The 21,396-nt window shown below is 45.3% G+C and overlaps 1 protein-coding gene across 4 annotated transcripts in view; it reads right to left on the reverse strand.

Moving 5' to 3' along the window:
- CENPI (centromere protein I) overlaps nucleotides 1-21,396 on the reverse strand; it is a 466,748-nt gene that overhangs the window by 266,246 nt on the left and 179,106 nt on the right. For 3 of the 4 annotated variants that reach the window (XM_056540598.1, XM_056540596.1, XM_056540597.1), the window contains one exon: nucleotides 12,875-13,018. The exons of the other annotated variant lie outside the window; for it this stretch is intronic. In XM_056540598.1, coding sequence (XP_056396573.1) covers nucleotides 12,875-13,018 — 144 coding nt within the window. The remainder of the gene's footprint in view (nucleotides 1-12,874; nucleotides 13,019-21,396) is intronic. 4 annotated transcript variants of the gene reach the window in all.

A 21,396-nucleotide genomic window follows, 5' to 3' on the forward strand; every position in this document is an offset into this window, starting at 1 on the left:
AAAAAGGGACTGATAAGGAGGGGCAGCTTGTGCCACTCCCTGAACTAGGTTCGGACATGACAATTGAACGCCAGAGGACGTTGAAAAAGAATGGAAACTGCCGAACCTTTGACCCCTAAGGGAGCTGAAAGCCAACCACAACCAGAGAAAAAGGCTGAGTATCACACCAACAGAAATAAGACCGCCAGGTATGGTGGTAAATCTTTGCAGAGGAAGGCTTGTGAGCCCTCAGCATGGTGCGAACCACTTGGAAAGAGAAACCGCGGATCCTCAGAACCGCTGCCTAAACCGCCACACGTCAAAAGCAGAGATGGTAAATAGGGGTGGCACAGGAGACATGATATAGGATGTCTGGATGATAGGGAAGGCGCAGCGGTAAGTCGTTCAGGAGCCTGACCACGACGACGTACCACACCCGCCGGAGCCAGTCTGGGCCACGAGAACGCCCTCTGCTTTTAGTTTCCTCAGGACCCCGAAAAGAGAGGAAACAGATAAGGTAGAGCAAAACCCGACCAATAAACAGATAAGGTAGGGCAAAGCCCAACCAAGAGAGAGGAAAGCTTTGGTTGTGGCGGGACGTGCAGAGGTCCACGCCTGGAGCGCCCCAGAGGTTGCAAACACCTCCGAATGTAGGGACCACTAGCCTTGGACGGATGAGGACCGGCTAAGAAAGACCACATCCCAGAGACGCCCGGAATGAAGATCGCTGAGATGGCCGGAAACCTGAGTTCCGCCCAGAAGGGAATTTCCCAGGAAGCAAGCAAAGAAAGAATTGCCCTAGGCCCCAACATGTTGAAGGGGAAAAGGGCTTCTCGGGGGACCAAGGCCCCAGACCGGCCGGTCCTTGAAAACACCTTCCCAGCCCGATGGACTGGCAGGGAGGGGCAGGAAGGAGCGCCCCCCACAAAAAGGAGGGAAACGAATCCACCATAGAAGGGACCGACAAGACTGTCGAGAGAGAACAATCTTGCGGTCGAGAGACAATGGAGACCTGTCCCACCAGAAGAGAATCACCAGTTGAAGAGGTCGATGATGAAGCTGGGCAAATGGCACGGCCTCCACGGTCGCTGCTAACTGACCCAGGACTTCCATGCAAAAGCGAATGGAAACTGGAGCATGGTGCCGAAGTCATCGGACTCTTGATAAGAGAGTCAGCCGATTGGTTGGCGGAGTCGAAAGCGGGCAGAGGCTGCGTCGAACTGGAGCCCCAGGAGAGCGGTTGGACATGACCCGATTGACCATCCAACTGAAGTGAGACAAGGTCTGGAGGTTGAGACTAAGACTCTCCAGGATCTGGGCCCTGGCTGGAGCTCTGATCAGGAGGTCATCCAAGTAAGGAATCACGTAAACAACTGTTGTCCGTAAAAGGGCTATCACAGGCGCTAGGACTTTGGTAAAGGTCCGCGGAGAAGTGGTCAGACAAAAATGGAGAGCCACAATAGAAAATGACCAGAACTGCAAAGCGGAGGTACCGCTGATGACCGGGAAACAATGAGATGTGGAGGCAGGCATCCTTGATGTCCACCGAGGAACGAAAAACTCCCCATGAACCATGGATGCCAGCACTGAACGGAGAGACTTCATTTGGATGGAAAAGCAGAAGATGCTGGCTAAGATACTCGAGAACCAAGATTGGGCGAACAGAAACGCCTTTCTTGGGGACCACAAAGAGGTTGGAATAAACCTCGAAAACGTTCCCCTGAAGGAACGGGGACAATTACTCCATGGATAAAAACGGAGCTGGAGCGTCCCCCGAACTGCCTTCGCTAGAGAGAGGAACCTGAGGGTCCAGGAAAGAAAAAGGCAATCCCATGGAAGGGAAGCAAATTCGATCCTGTATCCGTTGACTACCACATCCCTAATCCAGGAATCCTGAATGTGCGTGGTGCAGGCATCCAGGAAGAGTAAGAGGCGACCAACCACCCAAAATAGGTGGCAGGTGGGAGTGACCCGTCAGATCGAGGAAGGCCTACGGGTGCCTGATTGGGCCGCAAAATGGCCGGAACGGATAGCCGACCTCCGGGAAGGACAGGTCCGGAAGGAGGGAGCCCTCTTCCCATGAAGGAGCCTGGCTGGACCCTTTGTTGGTACCCTTTGTTGATACCAAAGGTCCGCAGAACCGGAAGGAGGGCTTACGACGGAAAGCGGTTCTTTGAGCCTTATCCAGAGGGAATAAAGAACTCTTTTCTGCCCATCGCCTCACTTCCTGAAGGCGCCATCCGCATTCCAGGCTTTAAGCCACATGGAGGGACAGTAGCTACCAGGTAGCTTGTGGCAAAGGCAGCACAGAGGCTGCGCATGGAAGCAGAACACAGAAAAACCTCCAGCTGCGGAGCATCGGAGAGCTAGATTAAATAAATCCTCCAGAGGGATCTTGAAGACTACCCTGGCGGAGTTGGGAGACCATACTGAAAGGGCCTTTGACACCAAGGCCGAAGCAAAAGCAGGAAGAACCTGCTGTCTCAAAGGCAAAATTTGCCAAAGTCTCCACTTTCATGTCCGATGAATCCTTGAAGGCAGCCGCATCAGCCAACGGCCGGTTAGGCACCTTAGAGAGGCGGGAGACCGGTGGATCCACAGTTGGAGAGGAGGTCCACCGAGGCAATGAGGTCCTTGGCGAAGGGATACCACGCTTGAACCTTCTTCGTTTCCTGAAACTTCTTGTCAGGGTGCCTCCAGGCGGATACCAGCAGGGCGTCAAATTAAGCGTGAGAGCTGAAAGTCTTGGGTGCCGGTCGGGCACAAATAAAGGAGACTTCTGGAGCCAAGTCCGAAGTTCCTGGGTCCTTTAAATGGAAGGTGTCTCTTATGGCCGAAACCAATGAGTACACCACATCAGGCATCCGTGCGGTCCTCTGAGTCAGAGGCCGAATCAGAAACCTCATCCACAAGTTCTCCGGGTGCATGGGAACGAGGTGAGGCAGCCCTGGAGGTTGGGCACAATGAAAGGAAACTTCTGGAGCTACGGCCGAAGTTCCCGGGTCCTCTAGATGGAAGGCGCCTCTTATGGCCGAAACCAATGAGTGCACCATGTCCAGATCGGAAACTTCATCCACAAGTTCACCAGGTGAATGGGAACGTGTGAGGTGGCCCTGGAAGAGAGGGAGACTGACCTGGTACGCGGGTCTGGAGAGCCAGAGCGGCGACCATGGGAGCATCCTCTAGGGGAGCGACGCTTATTACAGGTCGGGGAGGGCCCGTGCCTGCCAGAAGACTCGGGGGATGAGTCAGATGAAAAACACCCCTATGACGCTGCAATAGCGTCAGTATAGGGGGAGAGCGGGACCCTCCGGAGGGCCGGTGTAGGGAGGGCCTCTCCAAGGCAGTCACCACATAAGGGGAGACCTGAGCCAAGTCATATAGACTGGGAGAGAAAAGGAACCCAGGCTGGAGGGGCGGCCGAACCCACCGGGTCTGAAGAACAACCGGGGAGAAAGGGAAATATACTTACCCCAGTCAGAAGAACTTACTTAATGAAGTCTTCCTATGAAGTCTTCAGTCAGCTTTTTGTCACCAGCATCACGGCGGGCTACCATGTGCGAGCTAGGCGAGCATGGAGATAGGGGGACCCGGACCCATGAGGTACAACCTAAGGCGCTGACCGTTGGTGAGAGGGGGTTAACAGTCTGTCTGTGCCCCCTCAATCGCAATGGGGAAACAGTGAGCCGCAGTTCCTGAGTCCCCACCTGAAAACAGGAAAGAAAACGGAATAAAAAACTAACACATCCCTAAACTTAGGAAAATAATAAAACATAAGACCTGGTCTGGAGGGAACTCCAGACCATGTCCACCTCCTTAAGACACTAAGCTAAAACTGATTACCTCAGGTGCCTGTGGGCGGGTAAACGATGCTGGGAGGAGCTGACTTTTCTGTTGCCATAGTGTCAAGCCTCCTAGGGACAGCAGCATACACCCATGGTCTGTGTCCCCCAATGGAGCCGATAAAGAAATTGGCATTTCTCAAATTTTTTTATTCTCTGCTTGAAAGGAAAATAGTCATGCCAAATAAATAACATATTGATAGACATAAAATATGTCTACTCAGATGTAGCTTTAGATTTAGCAGCGAGATGGTCACGCTGTCACAGATGCACCAATCTCAATATAGTTAGATGGAAGCTTAATTTATATTAAATATAAGCTCAGTGATCTAACTAGTGTCCCTCTTGGCCCCAAGTTAATATTGGTCTCAGTATTCCAATAATAGAAGGAGGAAATATCACCATACCTATTACCATCATATTGTTAATGATCAAATTATGTATGCTGACACCATGTGCAGGGAAGCCAAGGTGGCCGCCTTACACATCTGCAGAGCCGAGGCCTTATGTCGCACAGCCCAAGAGGCCACAACCGCTCTGATAAAGAGTGTCATGACACTGAATGGGGTGCCCTTAACACGGTAAGTCTCTCCAATGACCATCCAATTCCATAAGGTTAAAGTAGCCTTGGAGGCCGCCAATCCCTTCTGCGGACCCTTAGTAATTAATAAAAGTGTGTCCGAAGAGGTAAGGGAGAGAAAGATCCAGAGAGAGTGAAAACCATCCAAACAATGGAGATCCCTTTCTCTAGGATGTCACCGAGAATGGCAAAAAGATAGCAGGAAGAGGTCCTTGTTCAAATGAAAAAAGGAAACCACCTTGAAACGAAAATACTGAATAGGATAGAGGACAATCTGATCATGGCGGATGACCAAGAAAAAAGAGCAGTAGGATAGGGCAGCCAACTATGAAACCTGTGGATGGGAGGTGATAGCAACTAGGAAGACAACCTTCCTGGTCAAGAGGTGGAGGGGGCATCTCCCCCAGAGGCTCAAAGGGGGAAGACTGAAGGGCACCCAGAATTAGGTTTAAATCCCATGGAGAGGTGGGGGATCAGGAGGGGGTGTGGATCTATATGAACAACTTGCAACATTGAGAGGCAGGGATAACATGGGGAGGAGTCTGCTGCTCACTATGCTAACAGTCTCTGGGGAGAGGGTGAGAGGAAGATAGTGGTATGGGCTGAAAGAGAAAGAAGCAAGTAGAGTTTTAACAGTTAGAAGGTGGAGTAGAGGGATATGGGGCAAGCCCTGATGTGCAAATAACAAGCGGAGTGGATGAAGCTTCACTCACACCACACCATATGAAATAGGACCTCAAGGTTTGGTGGTAGAGACATTCTGGCCTTCAACATAGTCTGAACAACTTTTTTAACTTTGAAACTCTCTGCTTATAAGGAAAATGGACATCCCAAATAAATTATATATTGATTCACATATACAATGTGTCTACTTTATGTTGGCATCATAAATTTGACATGTTTTTACTTTTGAAAGACATCAGAGGACTTTAAAGTATAGCAGCAATTTTTCAATTTTTCAAAATCAGAATTTTTCACGGACCAGTTCAGATTTGAAGTGGATTTGAGGGGCCTTCATATTAGAAATACCCCACAAATGACCCCATTATAAAAACTGCACCCCTGGAAGTATTCAAAATGACATTCAGTAAGTGTGTTAACCCTTTAGGTGTTTCATAGGAATAGAAGCAAAGTGAAGGAGAAAATTCAAAATCTTCATTTTTTACACTTGCATGTTCTTGTAGATCCCGTTTTTGAATTTTTACAAGGGGTTAAAGGAGAAAAATCTTCCTAAAATTGGTAACCCAATTTCTCTCTAGTAAAGAAATCTCATATGTGGATGTGAAGTGTTCTGTGGGTGCACTAGAGGGCTCAGAAGGGAAGGGATTTTGGGTGAGTTTTTCTGAAATGGTTTTTGGGGGGCATGCCACATTTAGGAAGCACCTATGGTACCAGAACAGCAAGAAAACGCCCATATGGCATATTATTTTGGAAACTACACCCCTCAGGGAACGTAACAAGGGGTCCAGTGAGCCTTAACACCCCACAGGTGTTTGAAAACTTTTCGTTAAAGTTGGACGTGTAAATGAATTTTTTTTTTCACTAAAATGCAGTTTTTCCCCCCAAATTTTACATTTTTACAAGGAGTAATAGGAGAAAATGTCCCCAAAATAAGTAACCCCATCCCTTCTGAGTATGGAAATACACCATGTGTGGACGTCAAGTGCACTGCTGGCGCACTATAATGCTCAGAAGAGAAGGAGTCACATTTGGCTTTTGGAAAGCAAATTTTGCTGAAATGGTTTTTGGGGGCATGTCACATTTAGGAAGCCCCCATGGTGCCAGAACAGGAAAAAAAAAAAAAAAAAAAAACACATGGCATACTATTTTGGAAACTACACCCCTCAAGGCTCACTGTACCCCTTGTTACGTTCTTTAACACCCCCCATATGGGGTATGTTCTTACTCAGAAGAAATGGGGTTACACATTTTGGGGGGCTTTTTCCTATTTTCCCTTGTGAAAATGAAAAATTTAGGGTAACACCAGCATTTTAGTAAAAAAAAATATTTTTTTCATTTTCCCCTCCAACTTTAACGAAAATTTGTCAAACTCCTGTGGGGTGTTAGGGCTCACTATACCCCTTCTTATGTTCTGTGAGGGGTGTAGTTTCCAAAATGGGGTCACGTGGGCATTTTTTTTTTTGCGTTTATGTCAGAACCGCTGTAAAACCAGCCACCCCTGTGCAAATCACCAATTTAGGCCTCAAATGTACATAGTGCGCCCTCACTCCTGAGCCTTGTTGTGCGTCCGCAGAGCACTTTTCGCCCACATATCGGGTATTTCCGTACTCAGGAGAAATTGTGTTACAAATTTTGGAGGTCTCTTTCCTTTTACCTCTTGTGAAAATAAAAAGTATGGGGCAACACCAGTATGTTAGTGTAAAATTATTATTTTTTTTTTTACACTAACCGGCTGATGTAGACCCCAACTTTTCCATTTCATAAGGGGTAAAAGGAGAAAAAGCCCCCTAAAATTTGTAACTCAATTTCTCCCGAGTACGGAAATACCCCAGTGTTTTACTCTTTATTATGTGTTAGTGTAGTGTAGTGTTTTTAGGGTACATTCACACTGGCACAGGTTTACAGTGAGTTTCCCGCTAGGAGTTTGCGCTACAGCAGACAATTTGCTGCAGCTCAAACTTGAAGCAGGAAACTTACTGTAAATATGCCCGTGTGAATGTACCCTGTACATTCACATTGGGGGGGGGGGGCAAACCTCCAGCTGTTGCAAAACTACTTTTGCAACAGCTGGAGGCACACTAGTTGGAAAACCTTCAGTTAGGTTCTGTTACCTAACTCAGTATTTTCCAACTATGGTGCCTCCAGCTGTTGCAAAACTACAACTCCCAGCATGTACTGATCGCCGAAGAGCATGCTGGGAGATGCAGTTATGCAACATGCACAGTGATCACCAAACTGAAGCCCTCTAAATTTAGCAAAACTACAAATCCCAGCATGCCCAAACGGCTGTCTGGGCATACTAGGAGTTGTAGTTTTGCAACATCTGGGGGGGGGGGGGGCTACAGTTTAGAGACCACTGTATATTGGTCTCCAAACTTTAGCCCCCCCCCCAGATGTTGCTAGGCAACTACTCACCGGCTTCTGTAGTCTTCACCAGGGAGCCGCACGTCATCGACCTCCGTCGCCACCGGTCAGGTTAGAGACCTCCACCGCCGCCGGTCACGCTACAGTTCCCCCATTCTGCCCAAATTCCCCCAGGACGGGGGAACCTAACTTTAACCCCAACCCCCCGATCTGCTATTGGGAGTCGCTGCTTGGCGACCAATAGCAGGGATAGGAGGGGAGGCACCCCTGCCACCTAACTCCTATCACTTCAGGGAGACACCGCCGATCACCCTGGACACCAGTATGACCCGGATCTACCGAAAATTGCCGGTCTGATTTGACCTGCTATTTCCGGCAATCGCTGACAAATGGGGCGGTCTCAGGACCCCCCTGGGCATATGCACGGGATGCTTGCTGATAGATATCAGCAGTCATCCCGGTCCAGTCCACGACCGGCTAGCGGCGGGGACCAGATTTTCCATGGGCGTATCCATACGCCCTCCGTCTAAGGACTCAGGATGCAGCGCGTATGCATATGCTTTTCGTCCTGAAGAGGTTAAGGAGACAAGGAACAAGTGGCAGAGGAGAAAAGGCATACTGGAGACTGAAGTGCTTGCAGGGAGTGACCAGGGTCCACTGCACAGGCCTAAGAATTCTGAGAGTGGGCCATAAAGCACAGGGTCTTGCATATCAGCCTGGACACCATGAAGTCAACAACAGGGGTGCCCCACTGGGCAAAGAGCGAGCTGAACAAGTCTTCATAGAGTGACAACTCTCCCAGCTCAGACAACTATCCAATTTCCACCCCTAGGGGATGTGGAAAACCGTGAGAGTGAGAATATGAATCTCTACCCAGGACAGGATTTGAGCCACTGCAGACATGACTGACTGACTTCAACATCTCATTGTTCATCTGGATCCGGACTGGATAATCAACCAGAAGGGGGGTCCGAGGACCAGAGGCCCTGGGCTGTCCGGGGAACGGGTGGAACCCTTCATGACCTAAGGTTGACGTCTGTAGTGAGAACCAGCCAGTGAAGGGGAAAAAAAAGCACTCCGTGGCTCAGGTAAGGCAAATTGTCATGGGGCAAGGGAATGGCATATCTTGGTTGGCTAGATTCTCCAGTATGGATAGAGCTCATACCAAAAGCCTAAAACCGATGAAATCCAGATGTCCTGAAACAGTCGTGGGGCAAGACTGGGATTTCAGCAGAGGAACCAAAAGGACTCAGCCCAAAAAGGCCATGTAGTGGTGCTGGAATGGCAAGGCCTTGTTTGTAGAAGCAGAGCGCTCCCCTCCACCAGTGCCTTTGGAAATTAGCTCACCCAAGCAGCCAGGATCCGACAAAAGGAGAGAGCGCTAAGAAAGCAGAATCCGCCAAACAGGATTTTAGCCAGGCAGATGGTAACTGCAGAGGTAGCCTCACAAAGTCTCTCAGAAGTACTTCTTGTCCAGGTGCTTACACTCCACAAGAATGGCCCTCTCAAACTCAGAATGAGACAGGTACACTTTGGGAGAGTGCCTACAGGAAGAGAAGGAGAAGGTCCCCTGAGAAGAAGTGGGCTATGGATCCTCAGAGGCACAAATCGTATCCATGAGGTTGTCCACCACAGAAGCCATCCCTAAGGAGTGAACCTTGTCAGGGTCAGGGTCTGAGATTTCACCTTCTGACATCACATCCCCATGATGAGACAGGGCCTCCCAGAGGAGGGGGGGGGGGGAGAGAAGTGGAAGAGGCAGATGGCTGGTGGGAATAAGTGGGTTTGGACCACTTTTGGGGCCTGTCATGGGAGGACACTAGAGAGGATTCCTGTTCAGAAAGGTAGCTTAGCATGCCCAGAACCGCCAAGGAAAGAGACCGAGCCCATGCTGGACCTTTAAATTTGCCCGTGGCCAGGAGGGGGGTCCTGGGGGCAACTGGACAGCAAATGGCTGTCTGGGTTCAAGGCACACAGGGCAAAGATGGTCCAGTCATCCACAAGAAAACTGACTGGGAGGAACAGTTGATTGCAAAATAGGTGACCACGGCCTTCACCGTACCCAAAGGTTCACCCATAGGCTCTAACATGGCCAAAAAAGAAACAACCCATAGTGAAAGGAAGCGTAAATAAAACAAAGATGCTGCCAGAGACTAGGCAGAGAAGGACACAGGTCACTGGGTGCAGTTGGGGTGAGACAAGGGCAGGAGTATCTCACTTGAAAGCGTTGATCAGCAAAAACCAGCAGCATGGCATGGAAGCTACTTGCTGGGAGCCACATGAAGTAAAGGGGTTCCCTCCCTACAGACAGCCTGAGGATCCTGGGAGAGTTCCTGGCCGAGTGGTGATAGACTGCCCAGCAGACCTGAGAAGAGGGGAGGTGGGAAACAAAAGGCATGGCAAAGCTAAGAAGGGAAGGAGCAACATTTGGATAGATAATTTAGCTGGAATCGTTTTTGAAGGCCATGTTGCATATACAAAAGGAATGTTATAAGGGGTAGAAAGGGCATTTACAAAAAATGCAAAAATGCTGATTTTATCCCTATTTAGTTTTTTTCACAAGGGGTACGGAAATACCCCATGTGTGGTCGTAAAGTGCTGTGTGGACGCACAGCAGGGCCCAAAAAGGAAGGGCCCTGGCTTTTGAAGAGAGAATTTGGGTTGGAAAAGTTTTTGAGGTCAAGTTGCATTTACAAAGGCCCAAGTTGTACCAGGAGAGTGGAAACCAGCCTCTTGTGACTGCATTTTGGAGACAACTTCATTCAAGGAATGTAGTAAAGGGTATAGCGAGCATTTACATCCCACTGGTTTTTGACCGTTTTTTTGGGAATAGTGGGCCATGAAAGTGAAAAATTAAATTTTCTACATTAAAATGTTGGTGTAACCCCTAATTTTTCATTTTTTACAAGGGGTAAAAGAAGGAAAAACACACAAAAATTGTAACCCAATTTCTGCATAGTACAGAAATACTCCATATGTGGACTTCAAGTGCTGTGCTGGCACACAGAAGAGCTCAGAAGATTAAGAGCGGCAGTGGACTTTTTGAAAGATGATTTGGCTGGAATGGAGGTTGGAGGCCATCCTGCAAAGCCCAAAGCCCTGAAAATAGGCGGTGCGTTAATTATGTGCGGTGTACCAAAATGCTAGTTAGTAAATCTGGCCCCCCTACTATAGTGTTTCCCAACCAGTGTGCCAGCAGCTGTTGCTAAGAGTTGCAGTTTTCCAACATCTGGAAGCACTCTGGTTGGGAAAGACAGCCATAATGTGTTGATCCAGAGAAAAGGAAAAATAAAAACCCTTACCAGGTGCACAACCCATAACAGGACCTTACTCCAACTACTGTATGGCATTACATTTCTGGATCAACATTCTTGGGACATGATTATTAAAACCAGGGACTGAAGGAGCCATTAAATATTCTTTGATGCAGAGGCTTGGTTTTTGTGGACAGGTGTTACATTGGAAAATGCCATCTCTCCTTATCCCCTCTTAGCACAAACTGTGCAATTATGCATCTTTTCTGGCACCGTCCTCTCTCTCGAGTGTGGGGGACCTTACCTGGACAATGTTGCCCTGGAACTATTTGGGGGCCTTCAGTTCCAGAGGTACTTGGACCCGTTCCTGCTTGGTCATCAAATATCAGGGCCTTGATAACTACTTGATAAAACCTGGAATTAAAAGAATGTCCCTGCGTTGCCAGCCCTTGCGTATATTACAAAAGTGTTGTACAATGACGTCTGTACTGCGTACACCATCTCCTGGTTTTGCGCATGGCGCTATATAGTTTATGGACCTGTTTAATTCCCAAAACTTTCCTATCGTACACCCTAAACCTGTCTGTTTTCACAATTTCAGGTCATACCTTGCCCTCTTAGTGGTAATGTATTGACATAAATGGAGTCTCCCTTTAAGACTAATAAGGGACTCGTCAACAGCGATCTTTTTAAACTATGCCTGTCATTTGTAAATAATGCTACCCAGTACCTATTCCTGACCATGTACATCTAATTTCTATGCATTTACTACCTATATTTTTTTAAATAAAAATACCTATTTTATTAGCTCACAGTGTTGGAAATCCTCTTAGGGGGAAGGTGGTGGCGGTGGGAATTGATTGGTGTCTGTTCATGCAGCCTTGTCCATGACTCAGGACTTGTTAGTGTCCAAGTAGGTATAGCAACCCCTAGTGGTGGGATTTTTTGGGATTCTGTTTCTTCCCAGTGCACTTTTCGGTAAAATTTACACATTATCTTTATTCTGTAGGTCCATATGATTAAAATGATACCCGATTATATATTTATTTTTTTTTTGTTTACTATGTAACAAAAAAAAAAAAATATAGCTTTCTTTAAGAAAAGGAGTATGCTTAAAATTGTCCTCTTTTGACCCCTATAACTTTTATTTTTCAGTATACGGGGATGTATAAGGGCTCATTTTCTTGCTCCGTGATCTGATAATTTTTTTTTATTTGGTACCATTTTTGCTTGAATGGGACTTTTTTTTAATCACTTTTATTCATGTTTTTCTACATGTTATTGACAAACTTTTGGGCATAAAAATTAGTTTGAGTCCCAAAACTGACTCAAACCAGTCCTCACTGAAATAAGTCTATTTCAGTGAGGCCTACGGTGTCAATTAGGACACAAACAACAAACCCAGGAACCAGTGGCTCAATCCTCCGGAACAAGGGTCCAGCCAGTGTCATTCGGCGCACATTTGCGCAGCTCTTCAGACATCGAGGCCACTCTCCTACTCCCCTGGAATTTTTTTTTTTTTTTTTTTTTAAATCAACTTGTGCTAGAAAGTTAAACAGATTTGTAAATGTATTATATTTAAAAATCTTAATCCTTCCAGTACATAGCTGCTGTATGCTCCACAGGAAGTTATTTTCTTTTTGAATTTCCTTTCTGTCTGACCACAGTGCTCTCTGCTGACACCTCTGTCCATTTTAGGAACTGTCAGGAGCGGGATAGGTTTGCTATGGGGATTTTCTCCTATTCTGGACAGTTCCTGACATGGACGGAGATGTCAGTAGAGAGCACTGTGGTCAGACAGAAAGGAAATTCAAAAAGAAAAAGAACTTCCTCTGAAACATACAGCAGCTGATAAGTACTGGAAGGATTAAGATTGTTTAACAGAAGTAATTTACAAATCTGTTAACCTTTCTGGCACCAGTTGATTAAAACAAAAATGCTTTCCAGTGGAGAACCCATTTAATGCAGAGAGCTAGGGCATCGTGCGGGAGATCGCAGGGAGTACCCCACACAATCAGACACTTATGCCATATCCTAGGGGATAAGTTTTCTGATGACGTATAACTCCTTAAAAGGTTTGCTTACTGGAGCTACATTAAACAAATTCCTCGGAAAAGAATTGTGAACTAGTAAACATGATGAATGCATGTAAAAATACATGTAAAAGTATTCACCTCAAGTTTTAGGATATTCTCCAGAAGCTGTGAAAAAGTCAGAATTTTCTCCATAGGGAAGGTATTACTGGATGCAAAATTGTGGGAATCACTGTTCCAAAGAGTACTGCTGCTCACAGGCACAAAAAGATTACTGTTCCACTTCTATGGGAAAAAAAAAAAAAAAGTTAACATTAAAGGAGTACTGTAGCCAAAATGTACTTATTCCCTATCCAGAGGATAGGGGATAAGTAGTTGATCACAGGGGTCCGAGTGCTGGGGCACCCACGAACTCCTGAACGGGGCCCCGTCCTGCTCAGTTAGGAGCGTGTTATGTTTACTAGACTGCACACGCTCCTGACTGAGCCAGAAGGGTCCCGTTCAAGAGATGGCGGGGGGGCCCAGCGGTCGGACTGTCTACAATCAACTACTTATCCCCTATCCTGTGGATAAGGGATAAGTTAATTTGGGCCACAGTACTCCTTTAAAATTTATTGACAAAAACCATGTGCAGAGAATACTGTTGTATATAGAAGTAAATAAAAAGATCTAACCATCTTCATTACGTTTCAAGTTTTGATCAGAGAATCCAACCAATCCCTACAACAGAAAAGGGCAGATGCTACTTAGGGTCACAGGTAGTGAATCCGCAGCATATTTGACGCTGCGGATGCACTACTGACTGTCCCTAGAGTCAGCCTCCTATTTATCCCATGTGTCGTGCTCACAGCAGCAATCCGCCGCTGGAGCAGACACAAAGGGAGCTGCGAGTTGTGTGCATATGCACAACTCTGACATTGAAGCCACTCACTCTGTTTGGTGTACAATGCGCATGTGTGCGACTTGCAGCTCCCTCTGTGAGCAGGACACATGGGAGCAACTTTAGGCACACAACAGATGGGCAGCAGCGCATCCATAGAGTCAAATATGCTGCGGATGTGCTATGTGTGATGCTAATCTTAAAAAGGAAACTAGCAGCATCATCTGAACTAACTTGAATATACAGGTTAATGCAGGTGTTGCTTAGTTCCTGAGCAATCTATATTTATCCAAATATGCAAAGTTCATTTTCGGAGCAATGGAGGCAGTCTACAGCTTTTTGAGCATTGCGCATCACATATCATCTCCCCCATGATAAATATGAATCCCAGCATCAAGGTCATTGCTAGACTTTCAAAAGACCTGGAGCTAGAGACCATAGCCCCGTCCTATTAACACACAAGCACACTCAAGTCTGAAGGAGGGAGGAAAAATCAAAAGTTACATTCCATGTTGTAATAAAGTGATACCCGATGTAAGCATGGGGCACACCTAATGAATGATCACATGGTGGCTGGGAGCAGCAGCAGAGAAAAAACTTTATGAGCGCAGAGTAGGGTTTAGGCAAGGAATAACAGGTGTGGTGTGCCCACCAGGCATAACCAGAGTCCTGTTAGTGTCAGATCTGGAGGCATGCTTAATCATCCTCAGACACTGGGCAGGGAGAGGGAGGGACACATGGTCTAGCGTCCTCTACAAAGTGGTGGACTGACACTGAGGAGTTCACACTACGGATTCCAGAGCAGGAGAGTCCATTGTTGTCAATGGAATTCTGCTGCACAGTACACATAACGAAATTTAAGCAGCGGCACATCCGGTGCTGAATTTCCACAGTCGAAAGAATGATCTTGTTAATCCTTTTGCTGCAAACTGCGTGGAATATGTTGCCAACTAAAGGGACGGCAATGTCCGTGCTGTTCTAGCGCCCACTGATCCAGTTGGCGCCCTTGAAATCTCCAGTCGGAAATATTCTGTACAACAAACCTAGCTTTGGTGCCCTCAGACCAAATAAAGCTAAGATCCTAGGCCCCTCCCCTACATTTCGAACAACTCTGTAAAACCTGTTCATCAGGTTCAAACTTTATCTTTTTTTACTTTTGTTATTTTCTTTTTATAAACTAGCCACAGTCAAGGCAAATGTTGGCACCCCTGAAATTTTCAAGAAAATTAAGTATTTCTCACAGAAAAGGATTGCAGCAACACATGTTTCGCTATACTCATGTTTATTCCCTTTGTGTGTTTTGGGACTAAACCAAAAAAGGGAGGAAAAAAAGCTAATTGGACATAATGTCACACCAAACTCCAAAAATTAGCTAGACAAAAATTATTCGCACCCTTAACTTAATATTTGGTTGCACACCCTTTGGAAAAAATAACTGAAATCAGTCGCTTACTATATCCATCAATAAGCTTCTTACACCTCTCAGTCGGAATGTTGGACCACTCTTCCTTTGCAAACTGCTCCAGGTCTCACTTATTGAAAGGGCGCCTTTTCCCAACAGCAATTTTAAGATCTCTCCACAGGTGTTCGATGGGATTTAGATCTGGACTCATTGCTTGCCACTTCAAAACTCTCCAGCGCTTTGTTGCTGTCCATTTCTGGGTGCTTTTTGAGGTATGTGTGGATTGTCTTGCTTGGAGACCCAAGATCATAGCGGGTCGGGCCGTGGCTAATAGCGCGCGGCATTGATCGCTGTGCTGCGCGCTATTAACCCTTTAGACGCGGCGTTCAAAGTTGAACGCCGCGTCTAAAGTGAACCTGAAACCATGCCGGTTAGCTCAGTGGGCTGTTTGGGATAGCCGCGGCGAAATCGCGGAATCCCGAACAGCTTACAGGACAGCAGGAGGGTCCCTACCTGCCTCCTCGCTGTCCGATCGCCGAATGACTGCTCAGTGCCTGAGATCCAGGCATGAGCAGTCAAGCGGCAGAATCATCGATCACTGGTTTCTTATGAGAAACCAGTGATCAATGTGAAAGATCAGTGTGTGCAGTGTTATAGGTCCCTATGGGACCTATAACACTGCAATAAAAATGTGAAAAAAAAAAAGTGAATAAATATCATTTAACCCCTTCCCTATTAAAAGTTTGAATCACCCCCCTTTTCCCATAAAAAAAAACACAGTGTAAATAAAAATAAACATATATGGTATCACCGCGTGCGGAAATGTCCGCGTTATAAAAATATATCGCTAATTAAACCGCATCGTCAATGGTGTGCGCGCAAAAAAATTGAAAAGTCCAAAATAGTGCATTTTTGGTCACTTTTTATATCATGAAAAAATGAATATAAAGCGATCAATAAGTCCTATCAATGCAAAAATTGTACCGTTAAAAACTTCAGATCATGGCGCAAAAAATGAGCCCTCATACCGCCCCATACACGGAAAAATAAAAAAGTTATAGGGGTCAGAAATGACAATTTTAAACGTATTAATTTTCCTGCATGAAGTTATGATTTTTTCCAGAAGTACGACAAAATCAAACCTATATAAGTAGGGTATCATTTTAACCGTATGGACCTACAGAATAAATATCAGGTGTCATATTTACCAAAAATGTACTACATAGAAACGGAAGCCCCCAAAAGTTACAAAACAGCGTTTTTTTTTTTTCAATTTTGCCTCACAATTTTTTATTCCGTTTCACCGTAGATTTTTGTGCCCAATGACTGACGTCATTACAAAGTAGAATTGGTGGCGCAAAAAATAAGCCATCATATGGATTTTTAGGTGCAAAATTGAAAGAGTTATGATTTTTTAAAGGCAAGGAGCAAAAAACGAAAATGCAAAAACGGAAAAAAAAAATGGTCCTTAAGGGGTTAAGCATTAATAACTCTGGAATGCTTTTACTTTTCATTCTGATTCTGAAATGTTTTTTCGTGACATATTCTACTTTATGTTACGGGTAAATTTTCGTTGATACTTCCATCATTTCTTGGTGAAAAATCCCCAAATGCAATGAAAATTTTGAAAATTTTGCATTTTTCTAACTTTGAAACGCTCTGCATTTGGATTCACTTCCATACAGTGGAAGAGATGTGGTTGTGGTAAATATAAAGCAAGTACACTAAGCGATTGTTGAGCTAGCGATTGTGTGTCTGTATACAAGAGTGTGAAGTATACAAGTGAGTGAGTATAAAAGTGAGGGGACTTAAAATTAAGGGACTTTAAATTCAGGAAGTTTAAATTGAAATTTTTTTTTTTTCTGTTAATTTTTGCTATCCTCAAATCTAGTATGGCCTCCATGTTGGAAAAGGCAGTCCAGTGTGCATCTTGCACAATGTATGCAATCCTTCAACAGCAGTTTGAGGGTGCATATTGTTGTGCGAGATGTGTGCGAGTTGTTCATTTGGAAGCCCAGATCCTGGATCTAGAGGAGCAACTGGCAAAACTGAGATGAATTGACAACCCGGAGAGTAGTCTCCTGCTCACTGAGCATTCGCCCAAAGGACCAATATATGGTGGGTCAATATAACTATTCCCCTATAGACCACCTTAGTGGTCCAACAATACCCTTTTTCCCATATATTTATAATTAAAATGCACTTTATTAATTGGCACACCACTTGTGATTAAAATTCCGGTGCATAGACTCCCTATTGTCTCTATTGTAATCCTTGTACCATACTGGTCACATTAAATTAGTATCCACATGCACTGCAGTTGCTATGTGGTTAGGGAATGAGGGAGATATGCACGGATGTTAAAAACACTAAACCTCGGCCCCCCTCGACATGTTTCGCTGTAAACACAGCTTTGTCAAGAGGTAACAGGGCACTCACTGAGCAAGTACTCTCTGGGGTAGAGGTGGGGGAGGATAGTGGGACAGAGGTGCAGGACAGTCAGGCAGTTAGCTGGGTTACAGTTAGAAAATGGGGTAGAGGGAAAAGTGTCAGGGAGGCTAGTCCTGAACTGGCACACCCCAACAAGTTTGCCCGGTTGGCAGAGGAGGGGGATGCCATTTCAGAGCTAGCGGTACTGCAGCAGGACTCTGCCTCTGACCGCCAGGGGGGTGTCTGCTCCAGTAAGGAGGGAGGGAGGAGTGCAGGGCCGGCCAGACAGGTACTGGTAGTGGGGGACTCAATTATTAGGGGGACAGACAGGGCGATCTGTCACAAAGACCGGGATTGCCGAACAGTGTGTTGTCTTCCTGGCGCTCGAGTTCGGCACATCACGGATCGGGTTGACAGGTTGCTGGGTGGGGCTGGAGAAGACTCAGCAGTCATGGTACATATTGGCACCAATGACAAAGTAAGAGGTAAGTGGAGTGTCCTTAAAAATAATTTCAGGGACTTAGGCTGCAAGCTTAAGGCAAGGACATCCAAGGTAGTATTTTCTGAAATATTACCTGTACCATGAGCAACACCAGAGAGGAAGCGGGAGATTAGGGAGGTAAACAAGTGGCTCAGAAGCTGGTGTAGGAAGGAGGGGTTTGGGTTCATGGAGAACTGGGCAGACTTTGCTGTCGGCTACCGTCTCTTCAGTAGGGACGGGCTGCACCTAAAATGGGGAGGGTGCTGCTGTGCTTGGTGAGAAGATGGCTAGAAGGGAGGAGGAGTGTTTAAACTAGGGACTGGGGGGGGGAGGGAACCTACAACATAGAGAGGGAAGATAGTGTAGATAGAGGGGGAGGGCTTAATAATGTACCTGGGAGTGGAGCGAAGGGAGGGGTTAGAATAGTTAATAGGGATAGGCATCATAGGAAAAAAAAAACATACACCATTGAAGTGCATGTTGACTAATGCCAGAAGTCTGTCCAATAAAACCGATGAACTGGAGTTGACAATTTCTGAGGAGGATTATGACATAGTTGGTATTATAGAGACTTGGTTGGATGATAGCTGTGACTGGGCAGTCAACATACTGGGTTATAGTCTATTCAGGAAGGATCGGACAAAATGGAAAGTGGAAGGAGTATGTCTATGTAAAGTCCAATTTGAAGGCCGCACTGCTGGAGGATATTTGGGAGGGAAATGATAATGTGGAGTCATCATGGGTAGAAATATTTGGAGATAAAAAAAAAATAATTCTGATAGGGGGTTTGCTATAAGCCACCAAGCATAATGGAAGAGCCAGAAGATTAATTATTGAGGCAAATAAGGCAGCAAATCAAAATGATGTGAAAATAATGGGGGACTTTAACTATCCTGCTATAAACTGGAAGACTGAGACCTGTGAATCTCATAAAGGAAACTGGTTTCTGACTATAGCTAAAGACAATTATCTGTCCCAAATGGTGCAGGGCCCTACCAAAGGGGGTACCCTACTAGACTTAATATTAACCAACGTACCTGACAGAGTAATTAATGTGCAAGTAGATGGACACCTAGGAATCTCTCGAGGGGCCACAAAAACAATTAACTTTAGGAAGGCAAAGTCCGATCAACTCAGAGAAGCCCTTAACAATATAAAATGGGATAATGTCCTCAAAGAGAACAATACTGACACTAAATGGGAGACTTTTAAAAATATCTAAAATTTTCACTGTGAGATGTATATACCTTATGGGAATAAAGGGTCAGAAATAAAAGAAAAGCAATATGGATGAATAAAAATGTTAAGGGGACAATAAACGACAAAAATAAAGCATTTAAATTACAACAGGACAGCAGTGAAGAAGAATTAAAAAGCTATAGAGAAAAATGTAAAATATGTAAAAAAACAGATAAAAGCCGCATAAATAGAGACAGAAAGACTCATTGCCAAAGAGATTAAAACTAACCCCAAAATGTTCTTTATTTATATAAATAGCAAAAAGGTCAAAAATGAGAGTGTAGGCCCTTTAAAAAATGATGAGGAAGAAATTATAAACGGGGATCAGGAAAAAGCAAATATATTAAACAAATTCTTCTCCACTGTATTCACTGAGGAAAATGAAATGCCAGGTGAAATACAGTGTGATAAGGTAAACTCCCCAGTACAGGTCACCTGTCTAACCCAGGAAGAAGTACAGTGCCGCCTACAAATTCTAAAATAGACAAAGCACCAGGTCCAGATGGCATTCACCCCCGTGTTCTAAAGGAATTAAGTGATGTAATAGACAGACCCCTATTTTTAATATTCAGGGACTCTATAGTGACAGGGACTGTTCCTCAGGACTGGCGCATGGCAAATGTGGTGCCAATATTTAAGAAGGGGTCAAAAGGTGACCCCGGGAATTATAGACCTGTTAGTTTAACCTCGGTTGTATGTAAATTGTTTGAGGGTTTCCTAAGAGATGCTATTTTGGAATATCTTGATAAAAATAAATGTATGACCCTGTATCAGCATGGATTTATGAGGGATGGGTCCTGTCAAACTAACCTGATCAGCTTTTACGAGGAGGTGAGCTCCAGACTGGACCAGGGGCAAATCACTGGATGTCGTATACCTAGATTTTTCCAAAGCATTTGATACAGTTCCACATAAAAGGTTGGTGCATAAAATGAGAAGGTTTGGGCTGGGGAAGAATGTGTGCAAGTGGGTAATAACTGGCTCAATGATAGGAAACAGAGGGGGGTTATTAATGGTACTTATTCTGATTGGGTGACTGTTCCTAGTGGGGTACCACAGGGGTCTGTCTTGAGTCCTGTCCTATTTAATAAATTCATTAATGACCTTGCAGAGGGGTTGAATAGTAAAGTAGCAATCTTTGCAGATGACACTAAACTCTGTAAAGCGGTTAACACATTAGAGGACAGTGAACTGTTACAAATGCATCTGGATAGGTTGGAGGGTTGGGCTGGGAAGTGGCAGATGAGGTTCAACACTGATAAATGTAAGGTAATGCACATGGGGAAGAAAAATCCGGGCTGGAATTATGTATTAAATGGTTGAACACTTGGGACAACTGACATGGAAAAGGACTTAGGAGTCTTAGTGAACAGTAAATTTAGCTGTAATGACCAGTGTTGGGCAGCTGCTGCCAAGGCTAATAAAATCATGGGGTGCATCAATAGGGGCATAGATGCCCACGACAAGGAAATAATTCTACCGCTGTACAAAACACTAGTCAGACCACACATAGAATACTGTGTACAGTACTGGGCAAAAAAAAAAGCACACGTGCAGGGGTGGGCCTCCAGCTGCTCCAAAAAGGTCCAATTAGAAAATTAAAACTTCACCTTTAATGTTGCATGTTAAAAACAAAGGATATCTATCGTGAAAAATAAAAGGAAGGAAGGGAAACCGACGCGTTTCGAGCCTATACTGGCTCTTAGTCGTGGCACATAGTATATCGGGCAAGTGCCCCCTTATATAGTGTAACTCCAAATGATCCCAAACGGAAACCCCGGGAGCCCGGGTTCCGGAAGGGTGATGACGTAGGTCAATGATGGAAACAAGTATAAGACCTGGACTGGATGGATAATCATGTGCTGGGTAAGTGCATAATATTTAACACTATGTGTGCGGAGGCCATATCAATTTCATGAGTGCCACCCCCGGCAACATGGTAAAGCCCGGATACGGGTATGATTACTTAGTCCTAATTTGGGTTGCCGACCGGTTGTACATATATGAGAATGGTCTTATACGGGATAAACCGCATCCGTAGGGCGCATAGTGTGAATACTGCATAATGTATGTACATTCCGTTTGGTCCAAACTTAAAATATTTTTGGACTCGTGCTTTGGCCTCATAGGTCTATAGGGATAGTAATGGTTAACGTGTGTTTATGTGTACGCAGAACATGTGCCTCAAGGGCAAATACCACAAATATCCAAAATAATAGTATAGGTAGCAA

This window comes from Hyla sarda, chromosome 9, assembly GCF_029499605.1.
Source record: "Hyla sarda isolate aHylSar1 chromosome 9, aHylSar1.hap1, whole genome shotgun sequence".
Classification (NCBI taxonomy): domain Eukaryota; kingdom Metazoa; phylum Chordata; class Amphibia; order Anura; family Hylidae; genus Hyla; species Hyla sarda.